Raw genomic sequence first — 21,764 nt, forward strand, 5'->3', positions numbered from 1 at the left:
TGAACCTCTATGGCAGGGGTCTTCAACGTTTTCAGGCCACCTCTTATTTGAGAGAGAGATGAAGCAGGGACCCCCACAACCTTTTCGTAGATTCCATATATCTTCATTGTTTGACAGCACAATCATCAGTGTATTTTGGAATCATGTCAATGTGTTTTCAGATATTTAACCACTTGAACCGTCAATTATACTTAGGCCTAATAATTCACTCTGTACTTAGTCTGCTCTTTTTTCCGCTCAACCAAACCTATTTGCCGGAAATAGCCGATCTACAAGCTCACAACCTTGTAGAGCGGCTATTTTTGGCTTTCAAGTGTCCGAATATGGACGCTAGGGTTCAAGTGGTTAATATAAATGTCAAGTTATGTATTGACAGTTCAAGTGGTTAAATACGTATCTGAAAACACAAATTGACATAATTCCAAAATACATTGATGATTGTGCTGTCAAACGATGAAACAATATGGAATCTATGAACAGGTTGTGGGGGTCCCTGCTTCATCTCTTCCTCAACTAAGGGGTCCTTGGCCTGAAAACGTTGAAGTAGCGTATTGATTTATGAAAAAATAATAAATATGGACTTAAGAGCTTTCTGCCGTCCCCGTTACCGACCATAAAGGCCACGGCCATGGGTCCGTTCTTCACCAGCTCCAGGAGCATGGCCGCCTCGCTGCAGCCTCCGTAGAACCCGCCCACGTAGCCGTACTCCGCCGCATAGTGGCGCCCGCAGGTCCGCTGGACGCCGCACGGCGAGTCCTTCCCGATGTACGGGAAGCACTGCTCGTCCACGATGCCAAAGTCCTGGATGTACTTGCCGATCAGGTAGGGGAAACCGCCATCACAACCTGAACGGATGGAGAGAGAGAGAGGGAAGGGGGATTTGACACGTGAGATTTGACAATCGGGCAGAAAACCTATGATTTTTTATTTTACTTCTTAAATTAACGCTGTATTTGATCAAACTACATCATTAGGGCTGTCACGATTATGACATTTTAGATGACAATTAATTGTCACTCAAATAATTGTGATTAACAATTTAATTGTGTTTTTTGTCGTTGATAATTACATTTCTATTTGGCTTTTAGGCTTTGAAGTTGCACATGGCAGATATGACATATAACCTGATTATACAATGAAATTACTGATATATTTGACAACTTAATACTTAAAAAATAACATTGATACATGTGTTTCTATTAAAAAATTACCACAAAAAGCGTAAAATAATAAAATAATCATTTTGGCCATTGTCGGGCTGACACTTTGTTTACATCCTAGTCCATTCTTTGATAGTGTTAGACTAGGATGTAAACAAAGTGTCGGCCCGACAATAGCCAAAATGATTAATTTATTATTTTACGCTTTTTGTGGTCATTTTTGAATAGAAACACATGTATGAAGCTTATTTTTTATAAAATATTTTCGAAACATTATTTTTATTTTTGCATCCGTTTTTCAAGAAAAAGTTGACTATAGCTCCTTTAAAAAAAATATATATATGAAAAATGTTCAACATGGAAACGATTATGAAAAAATAATCGCGATTATGTCAAATAATTGCGTTTTTTTTTTCTTCTTAAATTAACGCTGTGTTTCATCAAATTACAGCATCAAAAGTAGCATATCCACAAGAGTACATATATATGGTACATATGGTGCATTTATATAGCGCTTTTATCCAAGGCGCTATACATAGATTGTGCATTACATTCACCCATTCACCCATTCACGCACACATTCATACACCGATGGCAGAGGAAACCATGCAAGGCACCAACCTGCTCACCGGGAGCAATTAGGGGTTCAGAGTCTTGCTCAAGGACTCTTCGACATTAACTCAGGAGGAGCCCGGATTCGAACTGGGAACCCTTCGGGAACCCTTCGTGCTCTAATAACGGTTTATCTACCCCTGAGCTATGCCGCCCATTCCCAAGATACAATGTGACTTATGGGGGCCAGCAGTGTTACTGTAAATAGCAATAAAGAAACTGCTGGCTTATTGTGTCTAAAAAGACATATTTAGCCACTTGTATGCATGCCCCCATGCGTACGCATGCCCCATATTATAGCACGGTAAACACGATAAAACAATAGAATGACGCAAATGAAAACATTTTAACACTCACTTTTTCTTTTCTCTAATTACATCTAAAATATGAACCCTTGCTGTAAAAATTGATGCATTCTATTGCGATTATGTTGGGATCAAAACGTTGAGATAATAGCCATTTTGGTTAGGACTGAAAACAACTTTGTACAGGTACTTCAAGTTTAAAATGATACTAGGGGGCACGGTGACGGAGTGGTTAGCGATTCGCATCACAGCTAGAAGGTCCTGGGTTCGATTCCCACCGGGGGACGCTGTGGGTGCTGGGGGCGCGTTTCTCCGTCCGCATCATCAGCGGTCACACCCTAGGTGGGGTTGGCAATAGGGCCTTTCTGTGTGGAGTTTGCATGTTCTCCCCGTGTCTCCTAGGGTATATACCCTCACAAAAACATGCAGTAATCCTGGTCTCAATAATGCCTCCCCCTGGCCAGCCGGGGCACCTGATGGAGGGGAAAGGAACTGGTTGGAATAACGTGTTCCTTCCACGTGCTACGTCCATCCCAGGGAAATCCCCCGTCAGGTGAAAAGAAACAACTTGGACTATCCATGCATTGAAGGAAGCATGAGGTTTGTCCGTTGTCTCCGAGTCCAGGATTACATAGGCAATTGGCACTGGGTGAAAATGGGTTACAAAATCGTGATTTTTTTTTTATTATACTAAATATGTTTTTAAGTGGCACCCCTGGACTGCCGCCACGGCACCCCAGGGTGCCCCGTCACCCACCTTGAAAAGCCCTGCTCTAGTGTAAGCCTAGAGAAAGACATGCTCGACCATAATGGAATCCAAATGATGGTAACTTTTCATCCTCGGACATAAGAGCGTGAACAGATTCAGAGATGGGGCGTGTAATTAGTTGATGTCCAACACGCCCGCAGAGCGGCCATGCAGTACATCATTTAATTGTCAAATATCCATGTCTAGTCTGACTGTGAGGTCATTCATAAAAGGTCACCTTATTGCAGCACGGTTCAGAATGACAATAAGTCACGGTGGAGATCATTTAAAACGGCAATCACTGAGTGGCCTGAGAAACACTGGGGGTTTAGTGCTAAACAGGGCTGATTAAGTAATCAGAGGTGTCACACCAAAGTCTGGGCCCTGGGTACAAGGATTCACTCACATTTTGTGCTTTAACTATTGAAAAATAGCAGATATACAAGCTCACAGCGTGGCACCGAGTGCCGCGCTGCGAGCTTGTAGATCTGCTATTTTTGAAGAAAAAAAAAACGTGAAAAGTCTTTGAATATTTCAAATCCTTCTAAGGTTTTTTTTGAAAAACCTATGTTTCTATGTCAATGTCAATTGACATACAACGCTGAAGAAGACTACAGGGTCGAAACGCGTCCGTTGACTACACTCTGTCCATTGAGGTAAATAAAATCATGTAAAAAGGAGATTCCTTGAGTGCTGGCGACTACTTGTTTCTCATATGTCAATGGTGCTCAAACTTTTTTCATGTGAAGGTCGGACCCCCAAAATGATATGTATTTGGCCACGGACCCCCATCTCAAAATATTTAGTTCCAGGAAGTCAGGAACCCCCCAGAAGCACAATTTGAGTTACAAAGATTTGCACACATTTTCACGACGTTTAAAAAAAATGGCAGATCTACAAGCTTGCAGCGCGGCACTCGGTGCCGCGCTGCAAGCTTGTATATCTGCTATTTTTCAATAGCTAAAAGTATAAAATAATTAAGGCCCCTCCACCTTGGGCCCTGGTAACTCAGTCCCACTTTCCCCCCCTTGTGACGCCCCTGTAAGTAAGGACAGTGGTTCCTGTGTTCTCTAGCAGAGCAGTGACAGTCATGACTCCGAGCCGTGGCAGAGGAGACTCGTAAGGACACACGTTTTACGTCATGGATATTCTCAGAAACTCCCCCAGATAACCCCACAGAGCTTTCTAAGTTCAAACAGAATGGGTCTATATTGGTGTTGGATACCAGAGAGTGCAATGAGTGCAATGAGGATTCTAGCAGGAGTGCTCATTCAATATCATTTCCACTCAAAAATGGCTATGATGCGGTCACCAAAATGTGATATGGGCCGTCTTCCTCCATATATGGGCATTCCCACATGAAATCCTGTTAGATATGGGCTTAAAGGAGTAGTTCACCCCCAAAATGACTTTTTCTACTAATTAGTCATGCCATGGAGACTTGAGTTCAATAATTATTTTTTGGATTTGTCGCATTCCTAAGACAGAAAATTGATTATAGTATGTTTACCCCCATTGATTCCAGATGGGGACCCGAATGCATGTGGGTCCCCATCCGGAGTCAATGGGGGTGGGTACATTTATTGAAAACAAATCATTGTTTTAGGAAAGCGACAAAAAACTACAAATATTATTGAACTCAAGTCTCCATGGCCTGAATAATCAATAGGAGAAAAAAAAAGTCATTTTGGGGGTGAACTAATCCTTTAATATTGATGGCATCAGGCATCTCCATACATGGGTATAACACGGATTCTGTTAGAGTGGTTCCCATGACATCACAACATACAATCCCTTTCATGCCCATACATGGAGATCTCTATCCGAACCAGCCCCACAGATATGGGCCATGTCTTGGGGAAAGCGTGCCGTGCATACTAGCCTTTGAAGTGAGCGGCTTTGCCACCATCACACGCCAGCCAACGTCAACACAACAGCGCTCACTTGTTGGATCACAGAGGTGGCTGTTGTGTTGTTGTTGAAACTACAAAAAAAACAGACCCCGGTTGGTACAGAACCAGATGACGTCAAGTAATATTTTGGAAGTTTCAGCCTGAAACGCAAGCCTGTGTGTTTCTGAACCAATCAGAAGGGACCAGCCCTTCAGGCGATGGGACGTAAAATCAGAGTCATGTGATGCTTAATGTTTTGTTTGTAGCCCTCAGTAGCAAGGCAGAGATACACGACCAGCTGCCTCTCGTACAGAATGTTTGTTACCAAGTTGCTTATTATTCTAACCTATAATGTTTACAGATACATTGTTGTGCTCTTTAAGTTTACAATGAGTAATACATAGTTTGGACGTCATCTTGAATGAGATTCAAAACGGAGTAGCTCTGTAATTAAAATCAGCTGTGTTCTGAGGAATATGCAGCAATGGGAATCAAACAGGTGAATGTAATTGGTCCTCACTATATGCTCATTAAAATATGGTACCATTTCTGTCCAAGCTCATAGAAAGTGCAAGCATTCCTGGAAAGTTGCTACAATGGAAGCTATTGTTCTCGTGTTAATCCATTTAGACCGGGTACTCATTATTGCGTATTATTATTTTATGCTTTAACTATTAAAAATAGCAGATCTACAGTGTGGCACCGAGTGCCGTGCTGTAAGCTTGTAGATCTGCCATTTTTGAAAAATCGTGAACATTTGAATTTTGATCCGATCTTGACCCGATTCTATAAGTGTCTTGTAATCCTAAGGTTTTTTAAAAAACACGTTTCTACGTCGGTGGTTCTCAAAGTCTTTCATGTCAAGGACCCCTAGAATTATATGTATTTGGCCGCCGACTCCCGTCTCAAAATATGTTGTATCATGGACCCCCCAGAAGCAAATATTTGAGTTACAAATGTTCACTTTAAAAATGAGATATTCAAAGATTTGCACAAGTTTTCATGATTTTTCAATTGACACTGCATGAAAAATAATCGCGGAAAAAGATACAGGGAAAATAAAAACTACAACAACAGATAATGTCACTGGTACTGTAGGTGTGTTTCCGAAGTGTCCACAGCCCTCCTCTGAGACACAGATTGAGTAGAACGTAATGGTACACTTTTACCATGAGCATTGGTGAGGACCAATTATGTGAAGCTATGGTTGAACATGGGTGAAGAGGTCCGTTAATTGGTTAAATCAGACTATTCGGTTTAGTCTATTATTTAAAAAAAAAATCCATAAAATAACCAGCAAGACTCCCTAAATGGGAGATAAGCGACCGTCAGGTTGCATACCCAAACTCTAGAAGGCAATCGTAGCCAATCAGGAGGGAATATGGGAAATGGGACAGATCCACATGTTGATGGCATGACTTTAGAGATACTGTGTACCGCTTTGCGTGATTTTAGGGCAAAATCTGTAGGAGCAGTGTCCAAAAATGTGTTTTACAAGAATCGGCCTCATGGTGGCGCTAGAAGAGGGCCATGTGAGAAATGAGGGGTGGAGGTTGTGGTTTGGCAGCCAAGGATTGTGTGTGTGCAAAGTTTCGCATGGATAGGGGCAACGGTGGCGGAGATACGAGTAGGGCAAAAGTGTGATGTGATGTGACGGACAGACAGACTGACTGACTGACTGACAGACAGACAGACAGCTGGTGGAGGTTCTGATAGTAACTGCGACCTGTAGGGCTGTCACAACTATTACATAATGGTCTAATCGTGATTTTTTGACATAATCGTCATAATCGTTTCCATGTTCATATATTCATATATTCAAAAATGTTGGAAATAGCAGATCTACAAGCTCACAATGCGTCGCATCGCGACGCGTTGTGAGCTTGTAGATCTGCTATTTCCACTATCAAAGTTATTTTTTAAATAGTAAGTTGTCAAATATGTCAGTAATTTCTTTGTATACCGGTATTTAAGTTATGTTTCATATCTACCATGTACAACTTCAAAGCCTAAAAGCCAAACAGAAATGTAATTATCAACGACAAAAACACAATTAAATCGTTAATCGCCAATTATTTGAGTGACAATTAATCGTCATGTAAAATGTCATATCGTGACAGCCCTAGCGACCTGACGGTTACACTAATCGACAGTTACAGCCCTAGTCAAAGTGCTGTCGGGGGAGTCCGCCTGGCCAAGCTGTGTGCATCTTACCTTGAGCATACTCTGAACAGGAGTCCACCTGGCCAAGCTGTGTGCATCTTACCTTGAGCATACTCTGAACAGGAGTCCACCAGGCCAAGCATCTTACCTTGAGCATACTCTGAACAGGAGTCCACCAGGCCAAGCATCTTACCTTGAGCATACTCTGAACAGGAGACCACCTGGCCAAGCTGTGTGCATCTTACCTTGAGCATACTCTGAACAGGAGTCCACCTGGCCACGCTGTGTGCATCTTACCTTGAGCATACTCTAAACAGGAGTCCACCTGGCCAAGCTGTGTGCATCTTACCTTGAGCATACTCTGAACAGGAGTCCCCCTGGCCACGCTGTGTGCATCTTACCTTGAGCATACTCTGAACAGGAGTCCACCTGGCCAAGCTGTGTGCATCTTACCTTGAGCATACTCTGAACAGGAGTCCACCTGGCCATGCTGTGTGCATCTTACCTTGAGCATACTCTGAACAGGAGTCCACCAGGCCAAGCATCTTACCTTGAGCATACTCTGAACAGGAGACCACCTGCTGGGGGCTGAGGATGGGGGTCTCTGTGTTGTTGGTCAGAACTCTGATCCGAGCCTCCATCATCCCCATGGTGGCGAAGGAATAGCAGCTTCCACAGGAGCCTGGAACACACAGCGGGATGATTTTTCAACCGGGGCTTTTCATTTTGTCCACAATTCCATGCTGTATAAATTGATGTTGGTAGGAGAGATAACGTGCAAACATTGATCAAAATAACAATTCTTCTACGTACTCTAATTGTGTAGACTTCTTGTAAATTAACTAATGCAGATGTTTAACCCAATGAGTGCCCCGGGCCACAAGGTGCCGCTAGAGTGCCAGAAATATCTCTATAGGCCTTCGCTCTAGCTTCCGTCGACACTGCCCGTACTGCCTTGGGATTTCACTCCAGCCACTGTTATGTATGGCGAGAGGAGGAAGTTAGCTAACACTTAGCCAATAGCGTCTTTATTTTTTAGAAGCCCGATCTAAAGCTATTTCAGTCGCAAAAAAACTTTGTCTTTGGTCTGGGAACACAATTAAGAGAAAATCCTCTCTAAAGATGTGACTTTGTATTGGATTCGGCGGCGCGATGCGGCGGCGTTGCCCGATTACGGCCCGTGGATGGCCGAGTCTCGGCCCGGGCCATGGATGGAAATTTAGACCGGGGCTTCGTTGAGGCCTCCGATTAATTAATTCATTTTATTAAATATCCCGGACTAGATCGGGATAGGCACCCCGGAATACGCGCCGCCGACAGTATAGATTGAGTTTTTTTGGGGGGGCTCTAAACTTTATTTTAAACCATTTTCAATGGAATAAATCGTCGGACCATCTAGCATCACTCGTTGGAAAGCGTAGGACGACCCAGGACCACCCACATCTCTACAAGCAGCTCAGGGTATGTAAAATAGCAAAAAAAATATTGTATTGGATTGAAAATATCCCGAATTTGTTCGGGATAGGCACAAGAAGGGTTAAAGGGGGTCCAGGGGGTCCCAAGCAAAATGAAAAACATTAAACCACTTCAGCCCTCCCTATATACCGTACTTACAAGTAGGTCTTTTGAAAATCAGCTTACATTTGTTTACTATCTTTTGTACCTTGTCCCACAGCTAAAATGTCAGGCATCAGTTAGTATATTCATGTTTTCCCAGTAAAAGTGACTTTCCAAGTAAAAGCCTGTCGCTTTGTATCTTGATTCTTCATTCGGATCCCCATTAGCGGCCACCAAAGTAGCAGCTACTCCTACTTCCTTGGAAAGCAAGTGTAAACAAGCATTGACTGTAGGACAAGCTGGAGCCAGGACAATGATCCGACTTTTTTTTTTCACTCTATCAAATGTCTTTGCCAAAAAATAGCTGATCTACAAGCTCACAATGCGTCGTAACGCGATGCGTCGTAACGCGATGCGTTGTGAGCATGTAGATCAGCAATTTTTTTGGCAAATGTTTCACCCAAGGATAACGGATTTTGATTATCACAATATCATAAATCCCGATTTATTTTGTTACAATAATTGTGATATGAAATGTTCATATCGTCCCATGGTCCCATATCCGTCGCATGGTGGAGTCTCAAGACAAAGATAGCAGACCCACAAGCTCACAAAGTGTAGTGAGCTTGTATGTCTGCTATTTTCTGCGGCCGACTCTGTAGTACAATGGAAGTATAAATTGGGCTTCAGTGGTTTGTATAAAGATTTCCCCACCAAGCCAGTGTACTGTTCTTGGTGTGTGGTAAGGTGCTAAGCTCACTGTCATGCATACAAAATGTTCTCACTCTCACACACAATATCACACATTCACAAGCATGCGTGCACGGTGCAAGCACAAACTCACGCACACAGTTTGATTGTCTACCTCCCAATCCAATCTTGGTTGTGAATCATCTCCATTTCATATTGCGACATTACAATTTTCGGCAAGCTTACAGATGACTCAACAATTATACAATTCATCACGCACAAATGCTCTTTAACAAAGCGTATTCTCAGCAGTGCAGGTGCTTAGGCTCTGTTGCTTGTGTGGTTTGAGTTTCAATTAACTTTCATTTGTGTCATCTTATTTCTTACAAATTTAAGTAAATCGCTACCTGGATCTGATTAAAGAGTTCGGGGTGTTCTCGGGATACAAAATAAATAATTCCAAATCATCATTAAAACCCAAAAGGGGGGAGGAGAGCTCGAGACCTACATCTATGACCTCTTTACCTATATCTATAGTTGGCCAGAGCAATATTCTGAAAATGAACATAATTCCAAAAAGTTATACCAGGGTTCCCACACATTTTTACCAATTAATTTCCAAAACATTTCCAGAATATTTAACCCAATTTCCAGGACTATATAACAATAATTCAGCTCAATAACAGGTCGCTTACTCCTATGCGCAATACCCAAAGACAGGTAGTGTATGCCAATGGTTCTCAACCTTTTCAAGCCGTGACCCCCGAAAATAATCACGTTTTAACTGGGGACCCTGCACCCTGACGAGCACTAAGAGTTGAGGAATTTTGTATAACACGGTTCTATTGTGAAAATAGCAGATCTACATGCTCACAACGCCTCGCGTTGCGAGGCGTTGTGAGTATGTAGATCGGCTATTTTCACAATTTCTGCCTCTAATATTTGACAATTTGGCCCATGTTTAATTTGTTATTTCAGAGGTATTAACAAAATCAATAACCAAAGACAATGCATAGGTATTTTTTTCCAGGACCTTCCAGGACCCTTGATAAATTCGAAAACTTTTCCAGTACTGGAAAAATATTTTTCTAATTTCAAAATATTCCCAGGGATTTCATGACCGTGGGAACCCTGTATAGTTGGCCAGAGCAATATTCTGAAAATTAACATGATTCCAAAAACGTATACTTATTCCAGAACATTCCTTTACTACCACCACCGTCTCTTTTTACGAAGCTAAAACAAATGTTTACCACCTTTATTTGGAATGGCAAGCGTCCCAGAGTTCAACTAGAACTGCACTCTGTCGAGGTGCCAACTTGCGTCTTGTGCACAAGTAGTACTTGTGCGCCATCACCACCGCATCACCAGGAATGCTGGTCCCTCATTGGCGGTTAATGATGACGTGGCCAGAAATGCTGGTCCCTGATTGGGCTACGGTCTTAAAGAAGGACACCGACTAAAGGCCACTTTTAACCTAACAGATTCGTGGCCGAATCGGCGGCGGAAGGCGGCGGAAAGCGTCTGTTGCCGAACGGGAGCTCATCGGTAGGTTTTCGGCAGCGGGTCGGGAACGTTATCAACGGAAAACTGGAAGACTGGACTTGCTCAGTTTTGTAGAGTCGCCCCTGGACGTCGGTGAATTGTAGCGAGTTGTAATGGACCATTAGTTTGCTCCTGCTGCAGCAAAACCAAGCCTAAATAAGCCAGAGACATTTTCCCGTTGCATATTTTAACTAAATAGCATATTCAAACGCTAGTAATAGTGATGTGTGTTGTTTTGGTGTGAGGAGAAGAAATCACCGGACAGGAAGCATCTCCGCTTCTGCTCCTCGGTTGCCAGATTCTGTGAGTTAAACAAGCGACCAGGTCTATGAAAACAAAGCCTAAAGGAGCGTCCAGTTTCACCTATTGAGCTCTATTACATTAGCTATTTTCTAAAAGAATGTTGAAAGCAAGGCCAAATAAGCAACTACAATTCAGAAACATGCCCAAACAAAAGTAACCCACAACTAGCAACATTATAGGAAAACAGGATCAAAGTCGCTTGTAACGAGCCGATATGGCAACACAGTGCGCATGCGCAAAACAGTACAGTAATTACAGTCGGCATACAGTCGGCTGGAAAATTCAATGTGCTTAGTTTTTTGCAGTTCTTTGCAGTTCTTTGCAGTCTGTGAACAGTTTGACCAAGTCTCCTGTAGTATTTTCGGTGTGGAGGCACTTTAAGGCTGTGTCGGTATCGACATTTTGTTACCGCGGTTTTCGTCTTCCCATTACCAACGGTATTGAACTTGAGTAAATGTACTTACACAACTGGTCAGCCGACAGAAACTAGCGTCTAGCACTAGTTTCATTTTCCTCGCGCGCCTATATATTTTTGGAGGGATAAAAAAGAAATTGCCACAAGGTATATATAAATATACTTGTGTGGATCATGGAGAAAGTTCAACGCTTCTGCTGTACGAGGGTACTGTTGCTGCAGTGAGGATTTCTGTGTCTTTCCCTGTGATGGCCCGAGCTTCCCACAAACATCATTCAAAATGTGCATTTTCATCCATGTCCTACAGTAAGGCCATATATGGATATACCGCAGCTCAACGGGATGACATAAGAAATCTGTCCAGCAGGATAAAAAGCACTGCAGCCTCAGAGAGTTCAGAATAAATCGACGCAACCCAAGAGTCTCAAGTCTTTACCACGCAACTCTTTAAGACTGTTATCTACAAGACTCTTTCTACCGAGATTCTAAAACAGCAGCAGCTCTAGAGTTCAGCAGCGTACTCCTTTGGCTATTTTCTTTGACCCTTGAGCTCTTAATTCTTCTACAAGGCAGGACACCAACGGGTCTTCAATTCCCTGTTAATAATAACATGTCTTCTTGGACGGTGCATAAGAAAGGACCACCAAAGGTATATGGTGCTGCTGCTGTAGCGGTGAGACACAAGCTGTACTACTTTGGATGGAAAATTGAACAATGGAACAATGAGGATCAGATGGGTGTGCATGTCTTCAACACAGTGTCTTTAGAATGGAAGAGGTTGCCTCCAGTGACGCCTGTAAGCGGAGAACGACCCCCTGAGGTTCCCTCTGGTCGTGTAGGTCACACAGCTGTGCTGATAGGAGACATCGTTTACATCTGGGGAGGGTGTACGTACGGTAGTGAGTACTTCAACGTGCTTCATGCATTTGATGCGGAAACCCTCAGATGGTTTAAACCACAGGTTTCGGGGTCAGTTCCAGAGAGGAGGAGCTACCACTCAGCCTGTGTCTTGAGGAAGGTCATGTTCATCCATGGAGGAAAGGTCCTTCCTGGAGGGACTAATGACACGTACACGTTGGACACCAACACAATGGTCTGGTCCTTAATTAACACCAGTGGAACTCTGCCACCGGATTCAGAATGTCACTCTGCCACCATCATCGGGACGAAGATGTTTGTATTTGGGGGTTGGGGGCGGGGGGGCGGGGGGTTCGGGTCCTTTTACAACACCGTCAGAGTGTTTGACACGGAGACCAAATCCTGGATGAACACGACTTCTACACAGCCTCTTCCAGAACAACGCTGTGGTCATTCAGCCTTTACCTACAATGGAGAGCTGTACATGTTTGGTGGCTCCCAAGGGAAACATGACTTCAATGACCTATGGAAATTAAATCCAGAGACCTTCACCTGGAAGCAGGTTAAGCCCAAGGGGAAAGGACCGTCTCCGATGTTTTGGATGTGCTGTTGCATGGTGGGGGATTGTGTCTTCCTCTTTGGAGGACCATTAACACCAGATGACCTGTATGTCTTAGACTTGTGTCCTAGTCTGAAGACATTATGCAAACTAGCGGTCATTCAGTACGGTCTGGAGCGGTCTGAACTCCCACACGACATCAGGTGGGAACTGGCAGCCATGACTACCAACAACTGAATAAACAGAGAGAAACAAAAACCAAACAGCAAGCCTAAAATAAATATATTAAAAAATATCACACCCAATGTGAAGTGAGCGGTGGTCGTGCTTGCATAACGTCTTCAGACTAGGCTATGCTACACACACACGTGTTGCTATGGCAAAACGCTGAGGAAAAAGGCTACAGACATACGACATATGACATCACTAAACAAACATGATGCTACGTACACACATTTTGCTATGGCAAAACGCTGAGGAAAAAGGCTAGACACACGCACAGCCACTCTATGGAGCGGTTTACCACCGCTCAAAAATAAATAGAACGAAGTGTTACCTGACAGTGATGACACCATTTATCCTAAATAGATCATAAAGTAAATAAAACAATAAAAAGACGATTATTACATAATGGTCTATTCACGATAATTTTTCATATTCACCATTACCGTCAATTATCCATTTTAATTAAAAAGATGCAAAAAAAGACTGTTAAAGACTGTGAAACGTAATTTAATTCTGTTGTATCATCCATCATGTGTATTTTTATATGGATATGGGGGAATCACAAATAAAATAAACTCGACCCTTCACCCTACAATCAACAGAAATGTAATTATATCAAAGTATAAGCACAAAGGGTGTCCACCCTATGTTCCCCAGGTTCTATGTTCCCCACAGGTTAACCTGCATTCGTTTTACTGAGGTTAGGGTTAGGTTTAGGTGGTAAGAAAGTGGGGAACATATACAACAGGGGTGCCCAAAAGGTAGATTGTGACCAGTAGATCACCATGGGTGTGCAGGTAGACCACATGACATGCCTCTAAAAATATATAATGAACTCATTCTGTGCCAAATGCCAAAATGGCTCCAAGGTAGCTGTGCCACGATTTTGTATGTTTTTCTTTACTATGCAATGAAAAAAAAACGTTTTTTTTTTTAATATATTTTTTTCCCCCACAGAAACAGACACAGTTGTTGTGATTCAGTGGCAAAAATAATTTTGTCAATCAGACAAATGGTTCCAGAGATAGAGCTGTTTGAATGAAAAAAAGTGTCCATCCACTAGAATGAACACACATGAACACACATTTTCTCAATCAGCTAAACGAGGGAGTGAACACACAAACAGAGAAAAGCATCTCTCTGATCTCAGGTCATTTTGACACCTTTAAAAAAAAAGAAAAAAGAAAAAAAAGTTATACAAAAAACACAAAAACCGTCATAAACCGTCATTGGCACAGAATGAGTTTAAAATATAAAAAGAATATGTCAATATGACATCAAGAAGGGCTGTCAGCTCCCTTCATGGCTTCTAAAGTAGGCAAACCTCCAATGCAATACTTTGTTCAAGAGTCAGTAGCATTACAAAGAACCCCAAAACCTACCACTTCCATACAGAATGGGATGAAGACATTTCCCCCAGTATTTCCCATTTATTTCCCCCTTACAGTAAGTGCGTTTGTCTACTCTAAAATGTAACGCCAGTGCTGCTATTCCAAAGCCCCCCTCAGGCCCTCAGCTAAAACATTTTGGATGGGTAGATCATGTTGAGCTAGTCATTTTAAAAGTAGATCTCACGTCAAAACAGTGTGGGCACCCCTGAGATAGAACCTGGGGAACATAGGTACGGTCCCACACAAAGTCTACAAGATCTACAAGCTCGGAGCGCGGCACTCGGTGTCGCGCTGCAAGCTTGTATATCTGCTAATTTTCAATAGTTAAAGCATAAAATAGTTCTAGGCCTGAATGGGTTAGTGCGGTTCAACAGAGAGACGGTGGGGTCACCTTGGTTTCGGACAGGGCTGAGGTAGTTGACTCCGCCCACGTCTCTCCAGTCCCAGCGCTCGGGGAGCGCCATCGCCATCCTCTTGAGGTCAGCCGTCACCGGGGCGGGGCCAACACGCCTGACACATAATGGGGACAACGCAGTCAGTTTGTCACAATCATGACATTTTAGCTGACGATAAATTGTAGTACAAAATACTAATCATTTCGGTTAAAGGGATATTTTTCTCTTTCAAACATGTTTGGGGTCATTTTAACATCTACTGAGGCTTTTTTGAGCACCCCAGGCAGTTGCTTAGATATTTTTGATATTCATTTTATCAGACACGCCCTACTCCAAACTCCATTTTAACCATGATAGATCCATGGAAAACACCCATCCCTGGTACTGGCCTTCAAATGTGTGAAGGGACATATTTTCAAAACGACTTTTTTATAATAATTGTATAATTATAATTTTTTGTCTAAATGAAAATAATAATAATGAAAAAAGTAATTGAACAATCACAGCCCCTTGCGTAACCTGACTCCGCCAGATGGTGGCAGTAGTGCGTATACTGCATATACTGCCCTACTTTTACCATCTGGAATTGCTCGGGCAGACCCGATGTAAGGGACGGGCCATTTTTTAAAATTCTTTAGCAGGTGATTGGATTGGGCCGTCTGTCTATCACAGTCTGGGAGTGCCAACTTCAACCACTCATATTGGCCATATTGGCATGACGTTACACCCGGAATCCGCCTCCTGGGTTTCCACGTGGTCTGCAGTCAGACTCTGTTGGCTCAGAGCCGCTCAGAGCCTGCCCGTAGCTGCCGCTGATTCGTCCGGTCTGTGACTTTACGAGTGATATCAACTCTCCCAGAGCGGTTTAGATGGTAAAGTAGGGCGGTACACACTGCTGCCACCATCTGGCGGAGTCAGGTTACCCCTCACGTCCTAGAAGGACAATATCAGTCACCAGAACCAAGGACGAGTGATTTTGATGCTTAAAGTGGAGTTTGATGGTACAAGGGGTTTGTACAGGAAGGGGTCGTATCTTATAAAAGTGAATGTCAAATATCTAAATACTGAATCAGGCACCTTAGAAACTGGGATCTGGTGCGCTCAAAAAAGCCTGAGTGGAATTTAAAATGACCCCAAAAATGTTTGAAAGGATTGTTTCATTCCGGCAAAGCATTTTTGCTTGGTACAGTAGTCACTACTGTACCAAGCAAGGCCTGGGACTGGGGACCTTTGGTGTGCCCCTGAGAAGGGTCAAGTGTGCCCCTTGAAACTGCTTGAAAGCCAGTATTTTAAAAATGATTTAAACTAGTGAAAACAGACGATCTACAAGCACATAACGCCTCGCGGTGCGAGGCGTTGTGTGCTTGTAGATCTGCTGTTTTCACTACTGTTGTGCGACAGCCTTGTATGATGAAGCAGGGCTTTACTTTGCGAAGAAGCGTACACATTTGAAACGTACTATGCCTAAACCTAACCCTAACCTCAGTAAAACTATGCCTAACCCTAACCTCCGTGGGGTGAGACGCTATCCTGCCGACGCTCCGTTGTCTCCCAGGTGGGCACATCAAAGCGTGTGTGGATCAAAGCCACCGCTTGCTCCGCCTCGCGGCGCACAATGAGCGCTCCTGGTCTCAATCTAACTGAATCTCAAACTAACTGTGACATATATATATATTTTTATATAGGTGGTGTTTAACCTGGGGATGTGAGAGGCCGGTCCCCCGGCCCTGTAGTGCAGCTCCTCCAGACTGTACTGCTCGTGCTCTGGGTACGCTGCTGCCTTCCACAAGCTCTGCACTGAGTTGATGGCATCCATGAAGTCCATGTTGTTTTTGTACGGCCTCTGGAGCAGCCTGGGAGAGAAGGGAACGAGTGATGTCAGCGTGTGTCAGGGGCAGTGGTGGAAAAAGTACTCTTTACTTGAGTAAAAGTATCAATACGGCAATGTAGAAATACAACATTACAAGTAAAAGTCCAGAATTCAAAATATACTTAAGTAAAAGTACGAAAGAATTGGCATCAAAAAGTACTTAAAGTACCAAAAGTAAAAGTACAAAATGTTTCAAAGTAGCAGATCTACAAGCTCACAACGCGTCGCGATGCGACGAGTTGTGAGCCTGTAGATCGCCTATTTTCAAATAGCCACAGTATAAAATAGGGCTAAAGTGGTTTATGTATGTTTTATAATATTATAATTTATATCTTCAGAGTAACTACCAGTAGTAACTAAAGGTTTCAAATCATTGTAGAAGAGTAAAAGTACAATATTTGGACCCGAGATGTAGTGGAGTAGAAGTAAAAGTAATGGAAATTGGAAATACTCAAAGTAGAGATGCCTCAAAATTGTACTTAAGTAAATCTACTTAGTTACTTTACACCCCTGGTCAGGGGTTCATCTAGATTTCTAGAAGGTGCTCCGTCCCCTCAAATGCACATACAATAGGTTTTTAATTTTAGGCTAGTATTTATTATAACTTCTACTTTCACATTTCCCCTCAATGTCCCTTCCTGCAATGGAAAAGTGCTGTGAATGAAATTAAACTGAGTTAAGTCATGAATTGCCATTAAACACTTTAATCCGGCAAATAGTAATTTACAAATTAAGCACTGCTGTGTGCAGGCCTGGAATTTCATCATTTTAGGGGCAAGGCCACTTGGCCTTTGGTGTTGTAAATGTTTTGAGGGCACAAAGGCCAAATGTGAGGGCAGGAAGGCCATGACATAATTAATAAAATGTAAGTGTTATGGATGATTTTAAATGTGATGTAGACTATGCACCATCATGCAAATACATGATGGTATTTACAATCTGATCCATGCTCAGCCCTGTGTGGCACAGAGAGTCCCAGCCCCAGCCAGAAGCCTCAAAAAGTCTAGTATCTGCCCTAATTCCATAGGGATATCCCTTTGGAGTAATGGTTAAGATATTGGACTTTCACGCGGGAAAGCCGGGCGGGGAGGTTCGGATCACCTCCGTTCAAAGTGACTGGATGGAGAAAGTAGCTCAGTCAGCTGGGGCATTAACAGTTTTACTGCCAGATGTTATTTATTTATTGGGTTTTGTGCCAGCAAAAGCACCTTACCTTTGCGATGTTATAGACAAAGATGTATTCATTTTTTTTTTCATCATTATTATTTTCTTTTCTCCTTAAATAGGTGTACTTTTGCTATACTAGCAGTAGAGGGCAGCCTCATGCAATAATTAATGTGAAATGGCCGCGGTAGGCTACCGTCCGTCAAGACAGCTCAATCGCTACAGAGCAATAGACCCAGAGAAAATAACAAGGAAGAGTGTTGTTACTTCATTGATGCTAACGTCCAGTGGGTTTTTGAGAGCACTTTTACGGGAGCTGTCTCTACGGTACAGACCCGCGCGACCCCTCATCAGTTTACAGACATCAAAACAAGGTACAAAAGAACGAGCCAAAGAACGTACAATTGGCATCGCGCCGCCGGGAAAAATGGGGCGAACGGGAATGTCCAAAGCGGTAAAAGAGTTAAGGCCACAGTGGCCTCAGCGCATGCCATTTTTTTTGAGGGGCACAATGCCAAACCGAGGGGCAACGACGGACATGGCCTTCATGGCCTCCCTGAAATTCCTGCCCTGGCTGTGTGTACATAAAATCCAAATAAAAAGCCACTGAAGTAGACCTGATACCTGGGTCACAACCAGGGCTCCAGGGTGCGACCTATTAGGTCACTAATTTCATAAAGTGCGAGTTAAAATTTAACCAGGTTGCACCGGTGCGACTTGGAGGATCATCAACAATATTGATGATCCTTGGAGCATCATCAACATTATATTGAATATCGAAGGCTTTCCTAATATCACACAGCCTTAGTGCTGACTTATTTTGTCAACTACTGCTGTTCATGCAGAGAAACCTAAAGTTCAGATTAAAATATTTTGCAAATATCAAGTATGGGTCATTGTCAATCTTTACATCAAGGCACACCTATGGTATGGAAATTAACACAACTATCAGTGTCTTTTTTTACGTTGGAAGTCCTAGGTATTAAGGCTATGTATAAATACCACGTTATAAAAAGAAAAAGATGGTGCTACCTAATTTCCGGTGGTGCTACCTAATGAAAAGGTAGGTGGCACCAGTGCTACCTGTAGAAAAAGTTAGTCTGGAGCCCTGGTCACAACACGTCAAGATGAGACGGGTTGTGAGCATGTAGATCGGCTATTTTCAAACAGCCGACGTACAGTATGCAGGTTCAAAGTGCTCATGTGGCCTTTTGGGCTCGTTTTCCCAGACCTGGTTGCCAATTCCTCTCACAAAATCTGGAGTCCATGGGCCATAAGAGATGTAGATTATATTTTGGTATGATAACCCTTTCTGAGACTCAGCTAAATTGGTGTTATCAGCCGCTAGAGTTGGTGTCCCATTAACTTCACTATACTATAAAAAATAAAAAAATAAATGTATATGCTTTAAGTAGCATATGAAGGGTCAAACTATTATTTTTCTTTTTTTTCATGATTCTGAATCCATTGCAAGCATTTGTTTTGCACCAAAAACATTCCTTGGGCTAAAACGACCCCCACAAAAGTCTGAAAAGTGACCACTAAACCATGGTTTTTTAGCCCAAGGAATGTTTTCCGTGCAAAACAAATGCTTGCAATGGATTCAGAATGATGAAAAAAACCCTAGTTTGACCCCTCATTTGCTACTTAAAGCAGATACATTTTTTGCTTTTTTTTCCCTGTATAGTAAAGTTAATGGGAGACCAACTCTAGTGGCTGATAACACCAATTTAGCTGGGTCTCAGAAAGGGTTATCATACCAAAATATAATCTACAGATATAGAGCTTTTCAAAAATGCATGGTAACCTTTGCCACCCTTCGGGTACCGACATCTTGTATGGCCCATGGACTGTTTGAAAGCCAGTGATCAGTGGGTGAGGCCACTCACCTGCGCGCCTGCTTGCGCTGCAGCAGGGGTTTGGGCTGGGTGCGAGGGGGCGTCGGCTGCACCCTCTTGGCCACGAAGCAGGCCCAGTTGTTGCCCAGCACGTCATGGACCCACCCTGGCATGGTCTGGTCACAGTAGCTGGTCACCTCCGAACCGTCCTCCGAGTACTAGGAGGGACAATATTACAATTATCATTGACCAGGGGTCTTCAACGTTTTCAGACCCCTTAGTTGAGAGAGAGAGATGAAGCAGGGACCCCCACAATCCTTTCATAGATTCCATATAGTTTCATCGTTTGACAGCACAATCATCAGTGTATTTTGGATTCATGTCGATTTGAGTTTTCAGATATTTAACCACTTGAACCGTCGATACTTTAAAAAACGCAACCTTTCACTCTGTACTTAGTCTGCTCTTTTTCCCCTCTACACCAAAGCTCTTTGCCGAAAATAGCCAAGCTCACAAATAGCCAAATAGCCAAGCTCATGACGCGTTGTGAGCTTGTAGATCTTTTGGCAAATGTTCCGTCCCAGGATAATGGATTTTGATTATCGCGATAATATTGTAAATCACGATTTCTTTTGCCACAACAATCATGATATGAAATGTTCATATCGTCCCATCTCTACGTAGAACATGTCCTGCAGTTGCCGATCCTGATGTACTCCATGTTGGGATAAGACCTCCAACTATTATTAAGTACTGTTTAAAACCACAATGAGATCTGTGCATCTAATTCATTGACTGGTTTGCTTGACAGCTTTCTTGACAAAATGCATCTACATATATTTCTCTGCATCTCATCTGTATAGAGTTGTTTTATATCCATCAAAACAAGGCATATTAGTTCCACTGTGGTCTTTGTAGTATGTGTGAGTGTGCATGCGTAAACTAAGTGCCACAATTTACATTTGGCACATTAAAGGAGTAGTTCACCCCCAAAAGGATTTTTTTTCCCCCCATTGATTACTCATGCCATGGAGACTTTAGTTCAATAATATATGTTCGTATTGGTCGCATTCCTAAGACAAAAAAGTCATTTGACAAAATGTATCCCCATTCATTCCGGATGGAGACCCGAATGCAATTGGTCCCCATCTGGAACCAATGGGGGTAAATGTATTGTAATCAAATTATTGTCTTAGGAATGCGACAAAAACCCAAAGATATTATTGAACTCAAGTCTCCATGGCATGAGTAATCATTAGAAAAAAAAGTCATTTTGGGGGTGAACTACTCCTTTAATCCAGCGTCTGCTAAATGCCTAAATTGTAATTTGAGGCACTTAGGTTTGGGGGGGGGGCATGAACACTGTGAGTAACAGGAGACACAGTGTTTGTGCATACAGCGTGCTCATGAGTAATAAAACACATTTTGTATAGAATATGAATGTCACTTGAGACCCTGTCAGAGCAGAATGTGGAAGAACCAGTCAGCTGTGGAAGACTCTTCCAACGCTGACTGATGATGATTCAGTCTCGACTGTGGGAAGTCGAGACTGAATCACACAGCTGTTTGTTTTTAGACAGGACTGAACTTGGCCGCTTCCTCTTGCTGAGCAAGAGTCATGTGAGTCCAAGTGGAAAGAAAGGAAAGAAATCAAACACGAGGAAAAAAAAGCCCTGAATGTAACAAACAAACCGCGAGAATGAAACCGCATGGATTGAACAGACGCAAGGCAGAAAAATGGCTTCCATCTGTTCAATGCATACCAGGGCTGTCACGATTACAAAATCTAAGTTATCGATTAATTGCCATTATATTGTATTTTTGGCACTGAACATTGGAACACAATTGAATGAAATTTACATTTTTGTTTGGTTTTTATGCTTCATAATCACAAATTGCACAGGGTAGATACTAACTCAAATATACAAAGACATTACTGACATGTTTAATATTACTAGTAAGACGCCTCAGGGCGACAAGCGACGTCGCCCTAAAGGGCAAGGTCGCGCCACAGTGATGTGGACATCAGGGATGTGGACATCAGGGATGTGGTCATCAGGGAACTCCATATATG

At 42.7% G+C, this 21,764-nt stretch overlaps 1 protein-coding gene across 1 annotated transcript in view; it reads right to left on the minus strand.

The window, feature by feature from the left end:
- The window catches only part of ctsc (cathepsin C), a 31,844-nt gene that overhangs the window by 3,436 nt on the left and 6,644 nt on the right, over positions 1 to 21,764 (minus strand). Inside the window, exons 3-7 of the mRNA XM_080732343.1 lie at positions 19,742 to 19,908; positions 16,516 to 16,671; positions 14,815 to 14,933; positions 7,431 to 7,562; positions 613 to 845 (exon numbers count right to left, since the gene is read on the minus strand). Of these exons, the coding sequence (XP_080588469.1) occupies positions 613 to 845; positions 7,431 to 7,562; positions 14,815 to 14,933; positions 16,516 to 16,671; positions 19,742 to 19,908 (807 nt within the window). The remainder of the gene's footprint in view (positions 1 to 612; positions 846 to 7,430; positions 7,563 to 14,814; positions 14,934 to 16,515; positions 16,672 to 19,741; positions 19,909 to 21,764) is intronic.

Source organism: Nannobrachium achirus, assembly GCF_963921795.1.
Source record: "Nannobrachium achirus genome assembly, chromosome: 8".
NCBI lineage: Eukaryota > Metazoa > Chordata > Actinopteri > Myctophiformes > Myctophidae > Nannobrachium > Nannobrachium achirus.